The sequence below is a fragment of the Strigops habroptila genome, chromosome 19 (genome assembly GCF_004027225.2).
Source record: "Strigops habroptila isolate Jane chromosome 19, bStrHab1.2.pri, whole genome shotgun sequence".
In the NCBI taxonomy this organism is placed as follows: domain Eukaryota; kingdom Metazoa; phylum Chordata; class Aves; order Psittaciformes; family Psittacidae; genus Strigops; species Strigops habroptila.
Window position 1 is genome coordinate 3,340,854 of NC_044295.2, and position 22,461 is coordinate 3,363,314.

The window sequence follows — 22,461 nt, forward strand, 5'->3', positions numbered from 1 at the left end:
AACAGGGCTGCTCCGGGTGTTGCTTTCAAGCCCAAGACTCCTCACATGGAGGGGGCAGGAAGAAAAGAGCCCCGAGGTGGGAAGAGCTCCCACACTGAGCAGAGGGTCCCTGTGCTGGGGGGTTTGGGGGCACCTCTGCTCGCAGAGGGGATGGGGAACAACACAGTGAGGGAAGAAAAAGAGAGAATATAAGTGCAAGGACACAGTTGTGCCGGAGCAATTCCAGGGACAAGGAGCCAAAGAGTCGAACCATTTGCAACTGAAAGATGGTGGTTTCTCAGTGCTGGGCATTTCCACTTTTAGCTGCCATCTCCATCTTTCCAATAGCTTCTTAACCTTGTTAAAACATTAGCTTTTCTTTATATATAAAAAAAAAAAAGATATATATATAATATATATATATTTCTGAGCAGACAGCAGTGTTCTGCCCAGTTCACAGAACTGGAGGCTGAGATCAGAAAGGGATTTGCTCTCCTCTAAGCCTTATCCAACCATTGTGGTGACAATCATCTTCCAAAGAAACACAAAAGAAGAAATAAAAGAAAGCTATTTAGCAGATGGGTTTTGCCTATAATAAGCTTTTCTAGTCCTATCAGCACAGCCCCACTGCTGACAAGTGTGAATAGTGCAAACTAGTGAAGAGGCAGTGGGAATGTGCTGAAAAATATCCATTAAGGTCTGACAACTTGTTGTTAAGACCCTCGGAGTTCCTATGGGCTGGAGTCTTCCTGCCTGCCCCCAGGAGCTCTGGGTGGAACCAGGGGATGAGGAGGAGAAGGGGCACTTTTGTACGTTTGACGTCGATGTTCCCCTTCCTCCAGAGCTGCCCCACTTGTCCTTCCATGAATCCATCGCATCCAAGCTCAGAGGAAGCTGACTTCTTTGCTGAGGTTCCAGGCTGCAAGATGGAGTTAAGGTCAAAAGGTGGAGAACAACGAAGGCTCTGCTGTCCTAGCTCAGGAGACTGGCAATTGTCCCATTGCTTGGAGATCCCTTTTCTCAAGTGCCCAGGACCAGTGGAAGAACGTGGGTTTGCCAGACTGGAATGATTTGTGGTAGGCAAGAAAGAGCAGGTACCGGACTGGGGGCTCTCTCTTCCCCACACACGTTTCTATCTCCCAATGGGTTCAAATGCATCTTCTGAAGTTGGCTACAAGAGGGGTAACACTGGCTACAAGCCCCTTTTTGCCAGTTGGAATTTTAGCCTTTGGAGATCTTGGAAGGGAAGAGCGAGAGCCAGCACAAGGAGCAGGAGTGTGCTTTTCACGTGACAAGTACAGCATGGAACCCACAGCAGCTGGCAGAGCAGATGTGGCAATGTCCTTTAAAGAAGTAGGTGGCTTTCACCTCCCCGAACACTGGTCCTCACCCATCACTCCACCACTCGTGTTTGCAGGCTGGGTTTGGATCCAGCTGACATGTTGGGGCTTCATATGATGGCTATAGAGAGAAGACCATCTTCAGAGCCCAGCAGATGAAAAGCAGGTGAGAAATCTCAGCTAGAGGATTTCTTCTTGACCTCCCCATCAGGCCGAAGCAGAGCATGTAGGCACTGCCACCATGTCCCCAGCGGTGTCACCTCCAGTGCTGCCTCCAAGGGCATTGCCAGATTCTTCTGCACTGTGCAGAAAGGAGCCTCCTTCCACCAAGGTCTTGGCCAAGGATGCTGGATGGTCTCTAAGCGCCTTGGCCTGGGGCAGGGGGCTACACACACGTGAACACACGCTTGCACTCAGCAGGGATCTGGTGTTAACTCGCTCCTCCACTCTGCATGGAAACACAGCTTCACTTTGAGCACGTGTGGCACGGCCCAGGGCAGCAGGCAGCCCCCACCTTCACTCCTCATGACACCAGGGCTTGGTCAGAGATGTTCTGTCTTCCAAAGCACCTCTTGGCATTGCCCAGCGGCAGGAAATGCTTCTTGGAAGCCTTGTGCTCATTGCTCTAACAGTATCAAGGTTGACTGTGGAAAGCCACATTCCCCTGGCTGAGAGGAGTTGGCTGCTGGTTTGTTCGGGGTGAGGGGGGAGCTTAGCCCTTGTCCTGGGTAAGAGGAGCTCCCTTTTCATTCATGCTCTTTAAAAAACAAACAGAAAAGAGACGTAGAGGAGACAGGTATCAGTACCGGAGGGGCGGCAACCCGAGGGGCAGCAGCGGAGAGCCCTGCTGTGCTGCAGCCCTGGCCCTGCTCACCGCGACCTGTCGGGCTCCTCTGACATCAACGGAGACATGGGGGGCCCCAGGTCCCCCCTCTGCCCAGTTCAGACCAAACTGGCCCCTTAACCCTGGCCTTTGGCTGCTAAATGTCTCCAACCAGGGCTGGACCTTCTGGGTACAGGTAGAGGCCAGGGGAGGGATGGAGATGAAAGTGTCACACCATCAGTCCCCAAGCACTGGTGTTCCAGTACAAGGCTGCTTTACAGAGAGGCTGTAAACCTCTTCACCACCTCTCCTCTTGGGTGCAAGATTCCTCCTAAACCCTGGGTTTCAACATGCAGTCACCTTCGTATTTCATCACGAGGCTCCAATAGGGCCAGCACTGCCAGGGGCACATTGTCCCATCCAAGTCTTAGGCTTAACGGAGACAACTCTACAGCCTGTCTCTGCCTCACTCCTGCGGCACGTCTGGTGTGTGTCTGCACACACACATGGAAGGGCACCTCGGGAGCTTCTGTGCCTACCCATGACCCTGCCTGGGCCCTACAAAAGTCCTTGGAAGTAGGATCAGGACGTGACAGCAGCTAGGCAGGGCTGCAGCAAAGCCAGAGGAGCATCCTGGCTCTGTTGCCTACGTGGTGCCCTTGCTCCCCCAAGTGCAGACTGTCTCTCCCCGGGTCTGTACAGCGCCCAGCACCACGAGCTCAGTGGGGTTAGGGTAGTGCTAGCAGCATACGCACCGTTCCTTTCGGGGTGTTGCCATCAGCCTGCAGGTTGAGAAACGGGTTAGTCTGTGCTGTAAGGACCGGTGGGATGCCTGTTCCCGAAGCCAGGAGGCTGTTCCCAGGAGTGCTGAGCGGTGGGGTGGCCTGGGGGGCCAGGAGGGCATTGCTAGGGTTGAGCTGCTGCGGGGAGAGGGAGGCCATGAGAGAGCTGCTGTGGGGTGGCTGTGGGGCCGAGGTCATCAGGGCGCTGGTGCTGGAGTGCAGGGGGGCAGAGGTGGCTGCCAGGAGACTGGTCATGGACAACTGGGATGAGCTGGTCATCTGCAGCCGCTGCAGCTCCCTCTTCTGCTGGATCTGCTGCATCATCTGGAACACCAGGGCCTGCTGCTCCTGCAGGGAAGGGTGAGGAAGAGGAGTCAATGGGCAGGACAAAGGGCTCAGGGAGAGAGGTGACACCTACTACAAAGGAGCCAGGAGCCACAGGGGGCAGGCTCCATCCTAGGTGATGCTACTGGGGACAGGGAGGGAGTCCCCTTGATCACATCTCTATAGGTAGAGAGGAACAGTCTGTCTTGTGCTCATTAACAGCCTGTGCTTATGACCCTTCCAACCCCATTGCTTCCTGAAGCGTAGGATTAGCTGACCTCACTGAGACACCTGCAGGCACACCAATCTGCTCCCTCCTTCCAATCAATCAACCCATGGATTGTGGCATCCACTATCCTCAATTTCCTTCCCCAGCCTGTCCTGCTGCACAGCTCAGCCCTGACACACAGGGTCAGTGTAGGTGAGCTGGGCTCAGGGGGGGACAAGGGCCATGGCTCACCTGCACCCCAAGGGATGCCCTCAAATCCAACCCAACTGTGAAATCACTATAGCAACCATCGACCGATGCTGCGGGCTGAGAGCTGACATTGTTCCCGTACCCACAGGGATGCAGCTGATGACACGGTGACATCAGCTGCTGTAAAGAGAAGCCCTTTCAAATCTGCTTTTCCCGGGTTATAAATAGCCTGACCCAGAAATCTACCCAAAGCAACGGGCCAAGTCGATGGGACATCTAAATGAGCACAGCTTTGCTGACAGGAGCACACCCGGGCAGCTCCGTTGCAGGGGAGAGACACCACAGAGGGCTTCTCCAGGGCAAGTGAATGTGGTTTTTACACACTCAGGGGCTTGTTTACCATCCATCCATGCAGCCATTCCCAAAACAGCCAGGGATGGGGCTGCTGTTCTACCCGAGAGAATTCAGGCAGAGAGCCAAGATCCTCAGAACAGCCGCCTGATCCTTGTTCTGACCCCAAAGTGTTTAGCCACCTACACATTCCCCTTGGCAACTCCAGCTCTCCATGTCAATGTGCCCAGACAGAGCTCACCTGCCTCAGGACTAAGCAATTTGGTGCTTATCTCTTTTTAATCTCAAGTAGTGTCCTCAAGCGAGTTCTTCTTCTCCTGTGGGCCTCAGCACATCTGCAAGCCCAGAGACCTGTGTGCTGGCGGCACAGCAAAAGGCATGATTTGCATTCAAAGGTGCTGGAGGAGGTAACAGAGCTCCTAGTTTTATGGTAGCTTAGTGTTACCATGTGCTCACCCCCTCGGGACGTGGGAAACCCAGACTGGAGTTTTTCCTTTGTACAAAGCAAGTTCAAATGCCCATCTCCCCTCCTCCAGGAGGTGCCGCACCTTCCTGCCTAAAGCTTCTCTCCTCCCTCCACCCACAGTAGCTGGGAGCTGTGGTTGGAAAAGGCACATGATGCTGCAGCCCTGTGGGCAGGGGATTCATGCGAAGGAGGGAGCTCTAAGTTTGGCTCTCTGCTCCCAGGCTTTCCCATTAAACAGCTCATCGGATAAAAGCTGCCAGCAGGCACACTTACCGGATTAAGCGGCTGGGAAGTCAGGAGCTGCTGAAGCTGCTGGAGCTGTTGCTCGTGTTGGTGCAAGACGTGCCGTTGCTGCTCTGTCAGGGGACTCATGCTGCAAGGGGAGCAGGGCAGGGAAGGTCAGTGCAGCCCGTCTTGGTCCTGCATCCATAGGGATTCCCTCCCTCCCGGTGCTAAGCGTGTGCTGGAGAGGGCAGGGCTGTCCCCGCGAGCTCCGTCCTCACCTGCTCAGGCTGGTGGAGAGCTGCAGGGTCGGCGGCCCGCTGGCCTGCGGCAGCGCGCTCGGAGGCTGGGCAGCCTGAGCTCCGTTCAGGTTCCCCAGGATCCCGTTGATGGGCATCTGCTGACCTCCTGCCAGGGTCCCCATCAGGCCGTCCACCATGGGCACCGTGGAGAGGCTGTGGCTGGCAGTGGGGCCACCCCCCAGCCCGCTGCCTGCCACCCTGGCCAGGCCATTCACCTGCTGCACCCCGGGCAGGGGTAGCGAGGCAGGACTCTGCTGCAGCATGGGCAGGGGTGGAGGAGTGCTGTGGAAGGACAGGGAAGAGCTGCTCCTGCTGGGGCAACCTGAATGAGGGTCCTGGGGGAGAAACGGACATAAGAGCATCGGACTGGGGCAGCTTGTGAAAGGTCAGCTCAGCTCCAAAGGGTGCTTTGGGCAGGAGCTGGAGGTGGGAAGGGGGGGGGCTGCGAGTGCAAGCGCAGGTGTATGCTCAGAGGTGTCCCAGAACTCAGACATGCTTTGCTGGAGCTCTCCAAGTGCGGCCAGAATAACCCAGAAGCATTCTCACCTCGCGCTCCCAGTCTCAGCTACTCAACTCAGACCCTCAGCACTGAGATGAACTGAAGAACGGGTACTCCAGAGGAAGAAACTTGATTTCTGGGCCTGGACTATGAGGCTTTATGAGCTATCAAATCAGAGCCCTGGGACTGCACTGCTCTGCTCCCTCCCCAGGCCCCTTCCCCAGCCGGCTGGTGGATGTGGTGGCCAGTGTACCTCAGAGGAAGTGGAGAGCGAGTTCTCGATCCCAAAGCTGTTCTTGCAAGGGGGGCTCTTGCTGATGCTCAGGGAGTCGTTGTTGCAGACTGTAAGGAGGAAAGAAGTGAGGATGCAGAGTCAGGGGTGGAGCTGAGGTTGCCCCAGCAATAGCAAGGGACAGTGGCTACAGAGCAAGAACAACCTCCCCACTGCCACCCCTCCTGCCCACCCCAGGGCACTGCGATGGAAGGGCACAGGGTGATGCACCCCACTGGTCCCCTCACCGTTGGGAGGCAGGATGTACTGGGCCTGGCTGCCTGGGCCATTGCTGGTGGTCACCACGGGGAAAGGGACGGAGAGCTGGACATTGAGGAGCTGCAAACGCTCCTTCTTGGCTGTCAGTGTCATGATCTGCTCCTGGAGCCGCTGGTTCTCCTTCTGCAGCGAGTGCAGGGCTTTGAGCATCTCTACAACTGCAGGGAACGGGAGGGAGGAAGAGGGAAAGGGTCAGGGGAGGAAAGAGGAGAAGGGGATCCACAGGAGGTGCCGCAGTTAGCCCACACTGGGGGAGGAGACTGGCCCCAGAACACAGTCCCACTGCCAGCTACTCCCCCATGGCACAGACTAGTGCTTTGTCTCCCACCCGGCTCCTTTGCCTGTGGGCAAAATCCCAGCTGGCTCCCACACAAACATGCACCAGGACCTCTCCTCCCACAGCCCATGCCCCAAGTGACTCACTGTTCACTCCAGCTTCCCCATTGCCCTGCTTCTCCAGGAGCTGCTCGATGTTTGGGGTGGCCTGGGGAACATTCTCCAGCTGCCCACTGCTGCTACAGGACACCGTCTGGTCGAAGAGGGTGGGCAGGCTGCTGATGGGGGACCTGGGGAAGGGTTGAGGAGATGTCAGAGATGCTTCCCTCATCTGCACCTTCTCCCCGCATCTCTTCTGCCTCACGCTGGGAGTGGCTGCATCCCCCCAGCCTCAAGTGGAGCGGAGGAGAACCCTCCGTTCCTGCCAGCCTGAAGTGGAGCAGAGAATGGAGAACCCTCCATTCCTGCCAGCCCCGGCTCGTATGAGCAAAGCAAACCTGCCTCTTCCCATCCCATCCCATCCCCAGCTTAAACGAGGAGGGAAGGAGCTGCCTCTTCTTCCCGCAGTCTCTCTCCCCTTCTTTGCTGTGTCATCCCGGGGTACCGCCGTGCGGATGCGGGTTTGGATGCGGATGCCCCCCGGTGCCTGCCCTCCTCAAGGACACTCACATGGACGAGAGACTCTCCTGGGGCGACGTCCCTCGGCAGCCAAAACTGCAGTCCTCCAGGTCGGGCTCTGCGTGGGGAGAGGGACACACAGGGACGGGGTTCATAGGCGCCCGGCCCCGCGCAAGGGCCCGGTTTAGCACCCGGGGGCGCCGGGCCCCGCTAGATGGGAGCACCGAGCAGCGCAGGCAGCGGCACTGCGGCACGGCTCCGCCCCGGGGCGGGGCGGCTGTCACCGCCACACGGCGGGGACGGGGGGGTCACCCCGGGAAGGTCACCCCCGACACCCCCTTTCCTTGGGGAACCGGGGAGGAACCGGCCCCTGCCCCAGCCCCCGGCTCCCTCCCGCGCCGCGGAAACCGGGCAAAGAGCAGCTTTTAGGGGTTCAACTTCAACGTGTTTTGACATTTCATTCTCCACTATGAGAGAGCTGGGCTGGTGCAGCTTGGAAAGAGACCTTAGAGCAGCTCCCAGTGCCTGAAGGGGCTACAAGAAACCTGGAGAGGGGCTTTGGACAAGGGATGTAGGGACAGGACAAGGGGAATGGCTTTAACCTGCCAGAGGGGAGACTGAGATGAGCTCTGAGGCAGAAGCTCTTCCCTGTGAGGATGCTGAGGCGCTGGCACAGGGTGCCCAGAGAAGCTGTGGCTGCCCCATCCCTGGCAGTGTTCAAGGCCAGGTTGGACACAGGGGCTTGGAGCAACCTGCTCTAGTGGAAGGTGTCCCTGCTCGTGGCAGGGGGTTGGAGCTGGATGAGCTTTAAGGTCCCTTCCAACACAAACCAGTCTGTGGTTCTAGGAGTTTTGCTGCCCTGTGCACCCAGGATCCTCTCCCAAAACCCATCTGGGGATCCTCCAAAGTTTCCAGATGCTCAGCTCCTTTCTAAAGAGCTTAAATAAGTGCTTCAGTGTCCACAAGTGACCCCCATAGCCATCTGTCCCAGGGAGCTGGGGCACTGCAGTGCTGGGGACAGAGCTGCTGTGCATGTGCTCATGGGCAGGATATCTCTCGGCCAAAGAGTACTCAAGAAGTGAAGTATATTTATCTGCCATTTGCTTTCCATCCCCGGAGCCTGCCAGCCTGTAAACACACGTTCACCTCGCTCTGGGACGTGTCAGATGTTGTGACTACAGCCTGCACCAGCTGGCTGACTTGCCCCTCCTCTTCACACAATAAGAGACGTTTCTTATGTACAAGAATCCAGGAAGTCTCCTGCAGGGAACACTGTGATTTACAGTGTAATGCCCCAAGCGGGGTATTTTCTACTGCTGAGAACAAGCAAACGCAGCTGTTGCTCAGCAGCTCTTACAGACAGGTACAAGTGGGATCCTCACTCCTTCATCCCCATGGGAATGCCCTTCTGACCATCAATTATAGCTGGGCCACCCTTCTGGGGAGAAGCCACTGCTTTCTGAAGGTGACCAGCAGTTGCCGGTCAGCAATAGTTTCCCAGTACAAGGCACCATGCGGAGACAAGTCTTGATTTCAGAGACACCATGAGGCATGAAAACTTCCTAAGTTCTCCAGCCAGGATCAGCGACCAGAAGGCTGGGAACAGTCAGCCCACAGCAGGACTTCTCAGTGCTCTTTCCATCCAAGGACCACCTAAACCCTTTGGAAGACACTCACAGCCCGCTGTGTGCAGCTTCACTGCAAGGGTTTTAACTTGCAACCCAACAATTCAATTCAGCTAAGCTTTGATGCCTGCTTGTTACTGCCACGTTTGCTGGCAGCAAAAAGGTTGCACACAGATATATACAATTCTGGATTTCTGAAACAGTACCAGGCTCCATATTCAATTATCTCCTGGCCAACACCACCCTGTTGTCTACAGAAAAGGGAGATGGCTGAGTTATCACACCGAGACGGCACTTTCCAAGGCACCAAGTAGGAAAGAAAGGCTTGAAGACAACTAGAGAAGATAAATACGTTCAGCCTGTCATCATAATGAGGAAGGATCCAGGACAAGCCGTGGGAGGAAGAACTAGACAGTAGCTAAGGGAGTGGGAAGATAAGAATCAGACTTTTTGTACTGCCAAAGGCACCCTGGTATCAACCTCCATCAGTGATAACAGTTTCTCAGTTCCCTCATCTGTAAGACAGGGTGACAACATTTCCCTCCATCACATTAAAATGGTGAAAAGCTCAAATATTACTGCCATGAAAGCGATGTCTCCACGGGATCTGTCTGCACAGATACACTCAGGAAAGGGAATCGGAATTACAGACAAGGGAGGATTACTTAAAACTTCACAACCATCCTGTTAACAACCTGGGATTAAAGCAGTCACCACAGTTTTAAGTGAAAATGGCCCCACACAGGAGGTTTAATGCATGTTAATTAATCCCCTTGGAATAAAGAAAAGGGGAATTTGACTTAACACCTTCTGAGCCACCAGTTCCAGCAGCAGAAGATAGTGATGGACAAACCTTACACGTGACAAAACCCAGGAGCTGTTCTAAATGCTGCCTGAACTGGAAAAAACATGTCCGGAAGCTTTTAAGATCCCCGTCAAACAAAAGGAGCAATCTTGGAAATGGAAACTAAGGATCGGGGGTGGGTGGGGTTGAGCACTTTGTGTGTTGGATTTTGCCTACATGATTCATTCAGCAGTAGCTGCAGGGCTGGAACAGAACCCAGACTGCTGAGCCCGTGTTGTGCCGGAGCCACAGGGCTATTCCTGACAGTTGACTCGCTTCCTTCTCCTGTCAGCACCTTGCCAAAATAATAGCAAAGGGGAAGCAGCAGTGGGCAATCTCCCTCTTGTTGACTGCTGTGAGGGAAGGCTAACTCCTTGAATCATCCCATTCTTTCCTTAATTCCAGGTGACTGAATCACTCCTGACTCAGAGCTCACGTGCCACGGCCCTGACTCCCACTGAGGTCAGCTGTGCTGTTACCTTCCCCTTCGAGTTCAACCCAAGCTGCTGGTGGGGACACACAGACAAAACGCTGCCAGTGACACACAGAGGGACAGCCAGGCACCTTCCAGGGCTTGCAAAGGTCAGGAGCAAACACACGTGTTCGTTCATGCTTTACATGCAGGCATGCACACTTGTTAAGGCAAATAAGGGCCCACTGGTGTCAGAGGATCCAGAGAACCCAGAGCCACCTCAAATGAGAACTGTGTGTTTTCAAGTGCTTGTCACCCAGTGGGACACTGGGCAGGGTTTTACCTCCCAGGAGTTCAGCATCCAGCATGCTGAGCTGCCAGCATTGCTGGGCTAGGGGAGCATGAGACAGTTGCACCACAAACTGCAACCATGTGAAAAGGAGGAGGGTGCTTTTGTTTAACTACTGGTGCAAACCAAAGATGAGGCCCACTCTGTTTTGGGAAAAAAAAAATAATAATAAAATAAAAATCTTATGATCCTTCAAGTTTCCTGCTTATTAACCAGGCAATTTTCCAAGGAAAATGAATTTGCCTTGGTGGGAAAATATGAGCAGTTGTAAGTAATTCAGTGTTGGCACGTTTGTGTTTGGAAGCTTAAAACAGTGGGTTTTGCTGCGTTCACAACAAAGCCAAAGGGGCAGGGCTGGAAGTAACTCAGAAATGGAAGATGAGAATTAAGAGTGTGAGATATCTCTCATTTCAAAAGAAACCCAGAAAACAAAACCCCAACAAACAACTTTCAACTTCTTCTGAGCAAGCAGAAGCTCGCTGTAGCTTTCACTCACTTTGGATAGCTTCAGTGTGTAAAAAGACAACCAATTTCTGCAGGGAAGGACTCCACATTCTTGTGCTTTTCTAGCACAAGTCCAGGGCCACACTTTATCCAAGGGACACACCAGCAGATGTGCTTTTACAGAGTTGCAAGCCAGCACTTCAGTAAGGCAAACACAAGCACCCCCTGCCTTGGGGAAAAAGCCACTGTCCCCCCTCCTAGCCCCTGGCTCTCACAGGCACAGGATGGGAGCAAGCAGGGAGGGCAGCTGGAGAACTATGGATGCAGTTGTCTCAACTCTTCCAGGGAGAGCCCTTTGGAAGTCCAAACTCACATACCTTCTGATTCACGTACCTGCCCGGCTGCTTTCCGACTGATTTAAGAGTGGGTTGATCGATAGCCCAGATGTGAGGGGGCTCCCAAAAATATGTGAGGAAGGGAGGCTGAACGTTGAACCTGCCAGGGAGAACACCTGCATGGCAAAACAAGGAGGGAGAGACAGAGGAATGACTTCTCAAAAAGGCAAGAGGAAAATAACTTCATTATTCCATCTCTTCTTGACTCTTGATCCCGGCTTGCTCATGAGACAGTGTTAAAAATACCTCCTTGGAAGTCTCGCTAGACAGTTGAAATCTTCCCAAGCCCTTCTCAGAGCCAAGAGGTCTGAATGAGCCATGTTAACACTGAAGCTGTAAAACTAGCTCTCTCCTCCCTGTAAAACACCTCCCACAGTGAGCTCCCGACAAAGGACAAGGCTCTGTCTCCTGGCACACACATAGCCCACCCAGCGGGGATGTGCCAGCCCTCCCACCAAGTTATCTGTGCTGCAGGGTGAAGACAGGGCTGGCACCGGTGGCAGGATCCACTGGGAAGCAGGGGATGAGCAGCATGGGACACAGCACATGGACAGCCAGGCCTCTGCTATTTGGGCACTGCCTGTGCTTCCTCTGGCAGTTGATGGAAAGCAATGTGTCCTTTTAGGCTGCAACTCCTCCCACCCTGAAACAGGCTGTGGGCTTTGATGCCAAACTGCCTACATCTTTCCATCCACTCTAAGGGAAGCTGCAGTTGGCACATTGAAGGAAGAGAAGCTGTTCCCAAGCGAAAAAAAGCAGCTCCTCTGTGCCCAGCTCTGTCCAACGCTCTTCCCAAGCTACAACCCCTCTCCTGGTCCCCATGTTCTTACCTGCGTGGTGGACACTGAGGAGGAGGAAGCTGGGATGGTGCTGGCAAAGGGAGAGCGGTTGAGCTGTGGGAGAGACGACGTACCCTGGTGTGCCAGGAGGCTGGAGGAGAGCGGGGTGCTGCACACAGCGCGGAGCACTCCACCCCCGTGGGAAATGGGGTCCTTGTTACTGGTGTAGATCCCTGCAAGGGGAGGGGATGGTTAGAGAGCCACGCTCCCCTCCATGCCCTGCAAGCAGCTGGGTGTCTGCAGGGCTCGATGTCAGAAAGGGAGGGTGGCACCGATGCGCGAGACACTTGAGCATCTCATGGCCTGGCATGCAGTGAGGGTGGTCACAGCCCACAGTCCTTCCACCAAAAGGTATCACAAGCTTTTCCAGCCTTGCCCCTGCCCCCTGATACACTCTGACAGAGAAATCACACCATAAAGTGACCCACCAAAGGCACAAGTCAGTGGCAGGAGGGGGTAGTGGACTCAGAGAGTCCCGCTCTCTGCTGCCTGTGCTAGTCAAGAGACCACACTCTTGCTGAGCTAACCTGTCCCCTTGCCTGATGCCCAGGGACCACGGTGGGGCATGACAGATAAATGAGGAAGAAAGGACGAGGAAGGAGCTGCTGCTGAGGGATGGGACCCATCTGACTTCCCCTTGGCTCAGGCATGCGGCAGGGGCCCAAAGCCAGGTCCTTGTGAGCCCTGCCAACTTCTCTGCAGCAGCAGAATGGGAGAACAAGCAGGCAGGAGCGCAGGGCCTGGCAGCAGCCTCCCTTTGAAACACCCCTTTGTTGTTTCAGAGGGAAGGCAAAAAAACATTGGCCCCAGGTTATGATTATGGAAGTTGCATCAATTCCTGAAGCTCCTCTCCTCTCTCAGACAAACAGGCCAGGGCTCCCAGGCACACACAACAAAACCATACCTCCCCCCTTGCAATCTGACCTAAATTGGAACATCTGCAAACAACCCACAATAGACCAATGACAAGTTCTGTTGCCAGAACAGTGTCAAACCTCAGCCCTGAGCAGCAGGCTCCTCCTCTGCCTGCTGCCTTAACCCCTTCCTGCCGCATGTCCTGGCTGCCCTCATCCCTGCCAGGCCAGGGAAAGGAACTCAGGCTGGGAATGGCTGTATGCCTCTCAACAGAGTTAATGGTGTTCCAGTCTCCCAACCCTATGTGGATGTGGCAAGACCAGGACGGGAAGTTTTGCTTTCAGAAAGAGGGGTTAAACTTGAACCACTTATGAGAATCCCTCATTTGGGGTCAGGCTGTGGTTGTTCTGGTTTGGCCTGTGAATATCCCTCCGTATTGCTTTGGAAATTAGAATCATAGAATGGTTTGGGTTGGAAAGGACCTTAATATCATCTAGTTCCAACCCCCCTGCCATAGGCAGGGACACCTCGCACTAAACCTTGTCACCCAAGACTCCATCCAACCTGGCCTTGAACACTGCCAGGGATGGAGCATTCACAGCTTCCTTGGGCAACCCATTCCAGTGCCCCTCACAGTAAAGAACTTCTTCCTTAGATCCAACCTAAACCTCCCCTGTTTCAGTTTGAACCCATTACCCCTTGTCCTATCACTACAGTCCCTAAGAAAGAGTCCCTCCCCAGCATTTCAGCTCTTGCTAGCTGAGGTTCTCCAGCACTTGAGCAAAAAGGGTTTGAAATGCTCCACAGCCCAGCTCCAACGACAGAGAAGCTGACCTAGGGTTGATCCTAGCATGAAGGTCAAGATGGAAATGGGAGAACCAGATGTGGGTTTTTATAGCTCCAGGGATTGAATTAAAGGGACTGGACTCTGTGCAGACAGGTCCAGACACCAGCTCGATGTGATGAGAAGGGAGGGAGGAGCCGTGCACACCTGGAGCCCTAAGGGGGAACATACCTGAACCCAGCAGCGGGGACTCCATGCTGAGGCTGGGCAGGTTCCCCGTGTGGCTGAAGGCCCGTGAGGAGCTGCCGATGCTGGAGCTAACAAGAGAGCCCCCGGAGAAGGGCGACGAGGACGTAGACGTGGACCCAGCCAGCTGGGCACCCAAAATCTCTTTGCTTTTGCCCCCTTTTGGCCTGCCAGGCCCATGCTTGTTCTTCTTGCTACCCTTGTGCTTCTTTTCCTTCAGCACCTCTCCCTCCTCCATGCTGAGGGATGGCATGCGCTTGTGGCTGCTGCTGCTGCTGGTCCCACTGGTGCCCACCGAAGGGCCGCTGACAGTGTTTGAGGCTTTATAGTCCACAGGGGAAGCATCACGGCCTCTCTGCTGGCTCACTGCGGAGGTGGAGAAGCGCATGATGGACCCAAAGCCTGAGAAGATCACCTTCTGCTCAAAGATGTCCCCCTTCTGGCCTTCATACAGAGGGGAGCAGTGGGAGGAAGAGGAGGAAGACACAGGCTTCCGGTACTTCTCGTCGTCCTGCTCGAGCTTGGGGAATGTCACAAAGTCCTGGGAGCACTGCAAACTGCTGCAGGAGGTACCTGGGGGAAGCAGAGAGGAAGCAGGGATAAGAAAGCTCATGGTGGCAGTAGCTCAAGCCTATAGCAGGAGGCTGGCGAGAGGAGCACGGTCACAACACAGGTCATAGAATCAGAGAATCATGGAATGTTTGGGGTTGGAAGCAACCTTACTGCTAAGTTACAACCCCCTGCCATGGGCAGGGACACCTTCCACCACACCAGGTTGCTCCAAGCCCCGTCCAACCTGGCCTAGCTCCTCTAGCACAGGCTGGTTATCGAGCTGAAGCCATCCCTGTCACCTCCAAGCCCATACCTTTGACGCTCTTTGGCAAACACAAGAGGCGCACACCAGCATCTTCACCCCCCACAAACATGCCCAGGTCTGCTCCCCCAGGCCCTGCATCACCCCCCATCCATCCCTCCAGCCCCATTAGGGTCCCAGGGGATGAAATACACTGGCCATTACAGCAACAGCTCAGAAAAGAACCGAGCAGGGTCAGAGCAATGGGAGCCTGGCACAGCTTTGACTCAAGAGCTCAGGGGAGCCTGGATACCAGGGTTTGGCTCAGGTCTCTCCACCAGTACTCCTTAAAACACTGCTGCAGACAGTACCACCCAGGGAGGAGAGGGCAGGTGCTGCCCATATTGCCTGTATCCCTTCCCTCCTCCCTCCACTCACACATCTGGGTCTGTTTTCCCTTGCAGTGCAGCAGGTCTGCGCGGGAGGGGAGCTGTAACACTCATCTGCCTCGGTTCTTCCCTCTGTGCATGGAGTTAGTAGCAGCAAGACTTTTCCCTCTCTCTTCCAGCGATTAAAGAAACAGCCATGAGCACTTGCTGGTGTATCTTTACAGCTACATATCAAAGAGGAGCAAAGCAAAACATCCATTCTCTTGCCTTCACCCCTTACCTGCAGGCTGGAAGGTCCCGCTGGATGAAGCCGAGCTGAAGCCAACTGAGCTTTTCCCACTTCCAGTCTTTTTCCCCTTGTGGCTGCTTCCATGGCTTGAGGACTTCCTGCCTTTCACCTCTGACCGGCCAACCTCCGAGGTCTCTTTGCTCCCCTCATGGTGGCTGGTAGAGCCCTGGCAGCAGCAAACACAAAGGTCACTCACTCAGGCCAGATGTGGCCACAGCAGGGGCTCTTTCTACCAATTTCCCCTTAAGAGAAGTAATCGCCCCCTCTGCCCACAAAGTGATGGTCAGGTCATGTTGCTCAGCAGAAAAAAGCCACATTTCCCTCTATTGCTGCTTCCCATCCCATCTACCTGCAGGAAATTAAACAGGGAACTGACAATCCAGGCACAGGCATCAGAGATTCTCTGCACCATCAGCAGAGGGAAGTAACTCAGAGGGTTATTCAGCCCAAATCCCATCTGAATTTGGCTGTGATTCAAGCATGTATCTCAGCTGCATCTCTCACGTGTGCTGTTCTCAGCAAGGTCATTCCAACTGGGGGAATTTACTTGTCTTTGTGCTGTGACAGGAGTTTCCCTGGATTCCCTAAAGAATCCACCAGGGCCAGCCCAGGGCTTTCCAAGATCTACTGCAGTATTTCACAGTGACACTGTTAGAGCAGCATCTGACCACGCAACAACAGATGCTCTCCAAACCCCATCTAAGCCTGCAAGAGACAGGGAAGCAAGGGGGGATGAAGAGGCTGGCCAGATGCTGGGAAATCCAGGAGCTTGGGATGAGAGAGAGAAGTGTGGGAGTTCAGCCGGGGGAGAGCGGAATGAACCGAAAACCAGATCCCCCAGGGCACCCACACTAGGATATGAAACCTTCACCTTCAAGTCACTTCAAAGCCAAACCAGCAGCGTTCAAAGATGACTTTTTGCAAGATATTACTGCAACCAATCAATATTATAGACAGAGCCCTAATGTGATGGCTCCAGCCCAAAATGTAACACCTGTACATTAGTGCAAACACGTTTTATTTCTTACTGAGCAGATAGAAGGAAGACACGAAGAAGCCCGATCCCTTTCTTACATTCCACTATCCCTGACTCCAGATGACCTCTTCTTGGGGAGAGCTAAAGGAAAAAAGGGCTTGTAATGCAGACTCATGAATGGCCAGATAAAAATCTTTCCCCATTCCTCCCACATGGTTTAATCACTCTGCACAATGCAACAGCTGGCAGCCTAACACACACCAGATGTGCCGGGAATATGAAAGACAGGAGGAAGGGAGTGGTGGAAATTAGGGGAGAGAGGAGGGGGGGGAGCTGTATTTTCTCATCACGGACTCCTGGATGTAGGAGATTAAACCTTCTTGATTTACGAGCTCAGAGGGAGCATGAAAATCTTTCTGACTTTCCACATCTGCCTGGGGAGGCAAAGGGGAGCAGTGGCTGGGGGCTATGGGAGTCTGGAGCCTGCTCTTGGAGTGGCAGGAACGAGATGGCTCATGTCTCAGCAGAAATGCAGAGCCCTGAGTTTTCCTCCCATAAATTCACCTCTTTGGAGCTCCCCGCACAAGGTGCACGAGGCCACAGAAGGGCAGGGGGGAAACCACATGAGAAGACGTGTTCTCGATCCAGAGTGTCATGAAGGGAGTGCAGGGCAGGTAATGAAGGAGTGCAGGGTGGGAGGGGGAAATCTGAGCTGGGAAATAAATCTTAATTGCAAAAATAAAGGAAAAATCAAACAAAAAGAGGGTAAGAGAGGCTGAGCTGGCTCAGCTGAAGGTGGTGAAGGGACAGACACTCACCTGTAGGGCTGATCTGACCTCACAGCCTCACTGAGAGACTCCCAGGGATTTCAGGGGCAGGATTTTCCCACCTCCTGCCAAACGCTATCCTAGATATTGTTTGCCAAGCAGGTTGCAGCAACCAAATCCATGTGGAAACTCCCACCCTCCTCCCCACCAAGGGCCCTTCTCCAGCAGCCATTCCAGAGAGCCTGAATTTGGGGCAAGGGCCCAAGCAATGCAGCTGAGGAGCAAAGAGAGGGAAACTGAAACCACACTAAATCACTTCCCCTCTCTGTGCCTCTATTTCTTTCCCACTTTGCTCCATAGGGCCTGCAGGCTCTGTGTGGCAGTGGAGCCTTCCAGGAGACACACGTGGGCTGCCAAGCACAACGTAGCCTTGATCTGAAGGGGAGGGGTCTGCTATCATCACGCCAATATTAATAACAGTGACAAGGGCTGCAGTCCCATCACCTTCCCGATGAAGGAGATTCTCCAGCCCAGGGCTGGAGCAACCTGCATGCCTGCTGCTCGCCTTGGGCACAACCAGAGGTCTCAATCCCTGGATCATCAGCTATTCTCCAGCATGGAAATCCATGTGTGTGCAGAAACACCACCGTTTCGTGTGTTGCAAACAGGTGTGGGGGGGTGACATGCTGCAGAGGGGGAAAAAAAGCATGGAAGCACTGAGGAAGTGAGAGCTCTCTTTCAAAATGAGCCGGGAGCTACATTTTGAAGGTTTATTTAAAGCAACCAAGTGAAAAATGTCACCAGAATAAACCTGCTGCCTCAGCTGGAGGTGACAGTCTGATGGGGAAACTCCTGCCTCAACCCAGGAGCCCGAAGTGAGACGAAGTCGCGCCGGCATGCACGTACCTCCTGTCCCCCGAGGGGCTGTCCCTCATTCCTGGCCTCCCTGGGACACTGTGCAGCACCCAAGCTCTTCATTCATTAATTTATTGATGGGAAATCAGAAGAGCATCTCTTTGCCTCCTGATTGGCGGGACGAGCTCCTAGAGGGAACCACTGAGGAGATCCAGAAGGAAAAGGGGGAGGCTGGTGCCGCGCGTCAGCCGCGCAGAGCGGCTTTGCCCTGGATTAAACTACTGGCAGGGGAAGCAGGGAGGATGCCAACGAGGAACAATGCGACGAGAGCAAGGGCTCCTGCAGCCCATGCACTGCAGGGTGATGTGCAGAAGCAGCCACCCAGGCAGGCTGCAAGCATCAGCTGCCTTTCCATGCTGGATCACTAGATGGAGGTCAGACAAGCCTGCATCAGCACCTCACAGCTTCTCTATGTCTGAGCCACTCACAATATTTACCATGTCCCTTCCCTCCATCTCAAGATCAGGCAGCACTGTGCTGCTATTGTTTGTAGGGGGAAACAGGAGATACAGGTGGGCTGAAGGACTTTTTACAAGGGAATGTGGTGACAGGACAAGGGGAATGGTTTTAAGCTGACAGAAGGGAGATTTAGAATAGACATTAGGAAGAAGTTATTCCCTGTAAGGGTGCTGAAGTGCTGGCACACGGTGCCCAGAGAAGCTGTGGCTGCCCCATCCCTGGCAGTGTTCAAGGCCAGGTTGGACACAGGGGCTTGGAGCAACCTGCTCTAGTGGAAGGTGTCCCTGCCCATGGCAGGGGGTTGGAATTGGATAAGCTTTAAGGTCCCTTCCAACACAAACCAGTCTGGGATTCTATGAAGACTGTATTTTTAAGTCCCTGATGTCACTGGCAAATTTCCACTCACGTCAGGACAAAGGATGCTAAAGGAATCCTTATTGTAAATACCCATGCTGAGACATGCTGTGATTAGCAAGAATAATCATCAGCCTCCCCACAAAACCTCCTACCCCATCACAGTGACTGTGCATTTGTCTGAGCCAGGCGCAGTGCAGAGATTCCCAGGATCTGTCAGCTCCAGGCCAGCTTTGGGAAGACACCGAGAGCTCAAGTAACAGTGGGAAACCTGGAAAGTGTCCCTGCCTTCCACGGTGTCTCCAATCAGGAGCTCTTCATCCTGCTGCGCTCCCTCTCCAGCACCTGACTGGAGAAGGATGGGTGCGGGGAGGCCTTGGCATCCCCAGCTTAGCTTACAAAACTCAGAGCGAGCCAGATGTTGCAGCCCAAAACACACAGCATGTGTGAGTGTGTGTCAACAAGTGCTCCTGATGTCTGCAGCTGGCAGGAGAAGGCAGCTGGGGGGGGGTTTGCAATCCTGCAGATTTACTGCAAGCGCAACAGAGAGCGGCAGGACGGCTCCCCAGGGGCGCTCGCAGCGGGAGGGAAGAGGCAGGTTTGCTGTGCTGCTGCTCACTAACCCCATCCCAGCACCAGCTACATGGAGAGATCCTGAGCACAGAAACCGCCTCCTGAATTTGGCAGCGTGTGACTATAGAGACAGAGAAACCCTGGCTGCCAAGACTTACTGGTGAGGCTCACTGCTCCTACCATGGTGAGAAACCCTCCTCTGCCCCAGACCCACTCCACAGATGCCATCTTTCCAACAGGCTGTTCAGAAGCATTCCTTTCTGGCAGCATTTCTGGATGGACCACGTGAAATAGCCAGAAACTCTTACCCAGAGGGGATGTTCTCTGTTTCCTTCCCACTCCCCAGAAAGTCTGTGTGAGCTCCAAGCAGCCAGTGTGAGAATGAAAGAGAGCTTCTCTCCAGCACAAACCCACTCTCTATATCCTCCCAAATCCACCCAAAACCCTGGGGCATTTGCAGCAGGTCACAGCTCTGTGTGCTCTCCAAAAGGGACACTCCTATGCCCCACCAGCAAGGTCTCCTGCCCCTCTGGGAGGGCGATGAACGTCTCATCACCCACAGACGCTTTGCAGAGGCAGAAGGAGAGCCGAGATGAGGTGTTATGAAGAGGCATTTGCATGCTGTGAATTCACACCCTAGTTTCACTTTCCGGTGTAGACGAGAGCTGAGGCCACCACTGTGTTCTCAGGATGTTTATCTGCCAAACCTGAGTGAGGCAGTGAGAGCTTGTCCCTGCACAGACAGGACACAGAGGCCTGGGAGAGTCCAAGTGTCAGGTATTAATGGTATTTAGATTCCTAGAAGACACAGGGAAGCACTCAGTGAGATGTTCAAAAATCTGGCAGAGTCAGAGGTCTACCACTATTGATTTCAAGAGGAAGACTGAAACCACATCAAAGAATCTTCATAACCAAATGGTTCAAGAGGGGAGCACAGGGTGGACAATGGATTAGGTGAAAACTGGAACTGAAAAAGAAATCTGGATTGCAAAACTAAAGAAAAATGTGAATGCAGAGGCCAGGCTGCCAGAGGCAACAGGGAAGTGGAATATACCACTGTTCCTCTAAAGCAAGGCAACGTAGTGCCACTGCCATCAGCCTCACCTGCTGAATTAGATTGAAAGTCCTACTACATAGGAGTATAGCTCTGAAAATACATTATTAAAAGGTTGCTGAAAGTTCTAGAGAACTTTGGTAGCAACATCAGATGCTGGGACTCAGATGCCTGTTGCTCCAGGCTCCTTCTAGGCTAAGTAAACTGGGAGTAGGCTGGAGTGTGGCTTTGGGTACCAGTAACACCTCTCCAAGGCCTAATGGCTGGTGCCACACTACAGTCTGCCCACAGTCCTGATGTCCAAGGAGCAAACGATGCCAGGGTCTGAATCTGCTGATCATTTGGCTCCTGCTCCTCATTGCTGGCTCCAAGACACCAGTGATGCTCAGCGCCACCAGTCCAAGCCCTGCTCCAGCACAGCATGTGCACTAGGACGGGAGCCTGGGACTCAGTGTGTGTGGTGCTGCTCTGGCTATGGTGTGAACATCAGAGTGCTGGCAGCATGGGTCTGGCGTGGACATCAAGGGCTGCATCAGCCTCCTGTGGCTCTGCTCACTGGGCCAGTGTCCTGCTCCCAAGAGCCTGGACATGACCATCTGCTCTCACTGCTGCACAACATTAAGATGTGCTCTCGCCCAGCTGCTCCCCACGAAAGACAGGGTGCTCTGTCACCCACAGGGGTTATCCGTGGGGAGTTTGTACTCTGGTTCACTAGGAAACTTGGAGAAGACCATGGAGGTAATAAATGATTTGCCCAAGATCATGCAAGTGGTAAGGAGAGGAAGAGACCCCAGCTCTCTTCAGACACTAACCATGGTACAGCAGGGACTGGCGATGCTCTTCTGCATGGCCACACCATGCACATCAGCTTTCGGTTTGTAGTACACTCTACTGCGATGAGTTGCACTAATCTATGACCCAGAAAGGTCAAAGAGGGTTTTGGCTTCCAAGAGGAAACCTATTTGGATGTGCTGCACCCATGTGTCTCAAGGTTTTACATTAGTCTAGCCTGTGCAATGTTACACCAGTGCAACTATGCAGAAAGCCTCATACAACCACCCTCTGAGGGGTTTGTGCAGGGTTGTAGCAGGCTGCTGAGCAGCTCTTAAATTCCACCTGGAGTACCTTTGGTAACAGAGTTGGAACAGTATTTTGGGATCTATGCACAAAAAAAAGCAAGGGAAATACACTCTCTGTTATGAGGATTAATAGTAACTCCCTAGGGAAACACTAAAACCCTGTCACTCAAGTATGGCTACAGTAATTAGGGTATCCTGAATTTTAGCTTACAAAGAGTTGAAAGCTGCCTGTAAAACTGAATTGGACCCTTTCCTCCTCATTGATAAAGGTCTGGCAGGGCTCTGGAGGAGACAGTGGGTAATTGTCTCACAACTGCTCGAGCTGGCCAGGAGTCAGGGTTTGGGTTTCAGTTCAGCTTGAAAATAATCTTCTTAGGCCATCAGTTCCTGGCAGCTCTGTTAACGGGGTGAATCTGCTGCTCCTGAAAGCCAGAGCTGAGCTGCCCGAACAAAAGCTCAGGTAAATCAAGAGTAATGGCAGCTCTGAGGCTCTTCCTCTGCTCTGTCCTCCTCTAACTTTCTGCTTCTCCCAGCCTGAGAACCACGACAGCAGCTTTGCCATTTCAGCTCTGACCTACATCTACTCCCTGCTTTGAGGCTTGGCCTCACACAGAACATAGAAAATCCTCTTCAGCCCTAACCCAAAGTGACCCTGTGCTGACTGGCAGGAGCTTTCTCCCTTCCAGACTGCCCCTGCAGTGCTTCTCACATATGCAGACACCTCTAGCCTGTGAATTTTGATTTCCACAAGGCAGTCCTGCCACGTAAAGGACACCCAAGCCTTTCCAAGGAGCACTTTTGTGCACAAAAGGACATTCCTGGGACATGTTGTTTATTTGTTCTAGCAGGAGCTTGGCCCTAGTCCTACTCTCACTTATACCAGAACAGCCCTGCTAAGGAGCTGCATTAATTTACATTCCCACTACACACAGGAGAGGCCAACTCCAAAGGTCCAGGTGCTGGAGTAACCTCACTTGTTCCCTGACCCGGAACAACCACAAACTTGGCCCTCGCTTTGCTGCATGCAAGCTTGAGGCCAGCTCAGCTGTGTCTATTCTGCATTACTGGGA

General features: G+C 53.6%; 1 protein-coding gene across 4 annotated transcripts in view; it reads right to left on the reverse strand.

The window, feature by feature from the left end:
- Positions 1-249: 249 nt before the first annotated feature.
- The window catches only part of MLLT6 (MLLT6, PHD finger containing), a 44,773-nt gene continuing 22,561 nt past the window's right edge, over positions 250-22,461 (reverse strand). For all 4 annotated transcript variants that reach the window (XM_030508861.1, XM_030508859.1, XM_030508860.2 and 1 more), the window contains exons 9-20: positions 15,206-15,380; positions 13,729-14,316; positions 11,850-12,031; positions 11,018-11,135; positions 7,002-7,068; positions 6,480-6,622; positions 6,026-6,214; positions 5,760-5,848; positions 4,987-5,342; positions 4,757-4,856; positions 2,898-3,272; positions 250-2,076 (exon numbers count right to left, since the gene is read on the reverse strand). In XM_030508861.1, the coding sequence (XP_030364721.1) occupies positions 2,032-2,076; positions 2,898-3,272; positions 4,757-4,856; positions 4,987-5,342; positions 5,760-5,848; positions 6,026-6,214; positions 6,480-6,622; positions 7,002-7,068; positions 11,018-11,135; positions 11,850-12,031; positions 13,729-14,316; positions 15,206-15,380 (2,427 nt within the window). In that variant the 3' untranslated portion in view covers positions 250-2,031. The remainder of the gene's footprint in view (positions 2,077-2,897; positions 3,273-4,756; positions 4,857-4,986; positions 5,343-5,759; positions 5,849-6,025; positions 6,215-6,479; positions 6,623-7,001; positions 7,069-11,017; positions 11,136-11,849; positions 12,032-13,728; positions 14,317-15,205; positions 15,381-22,461) is intronic.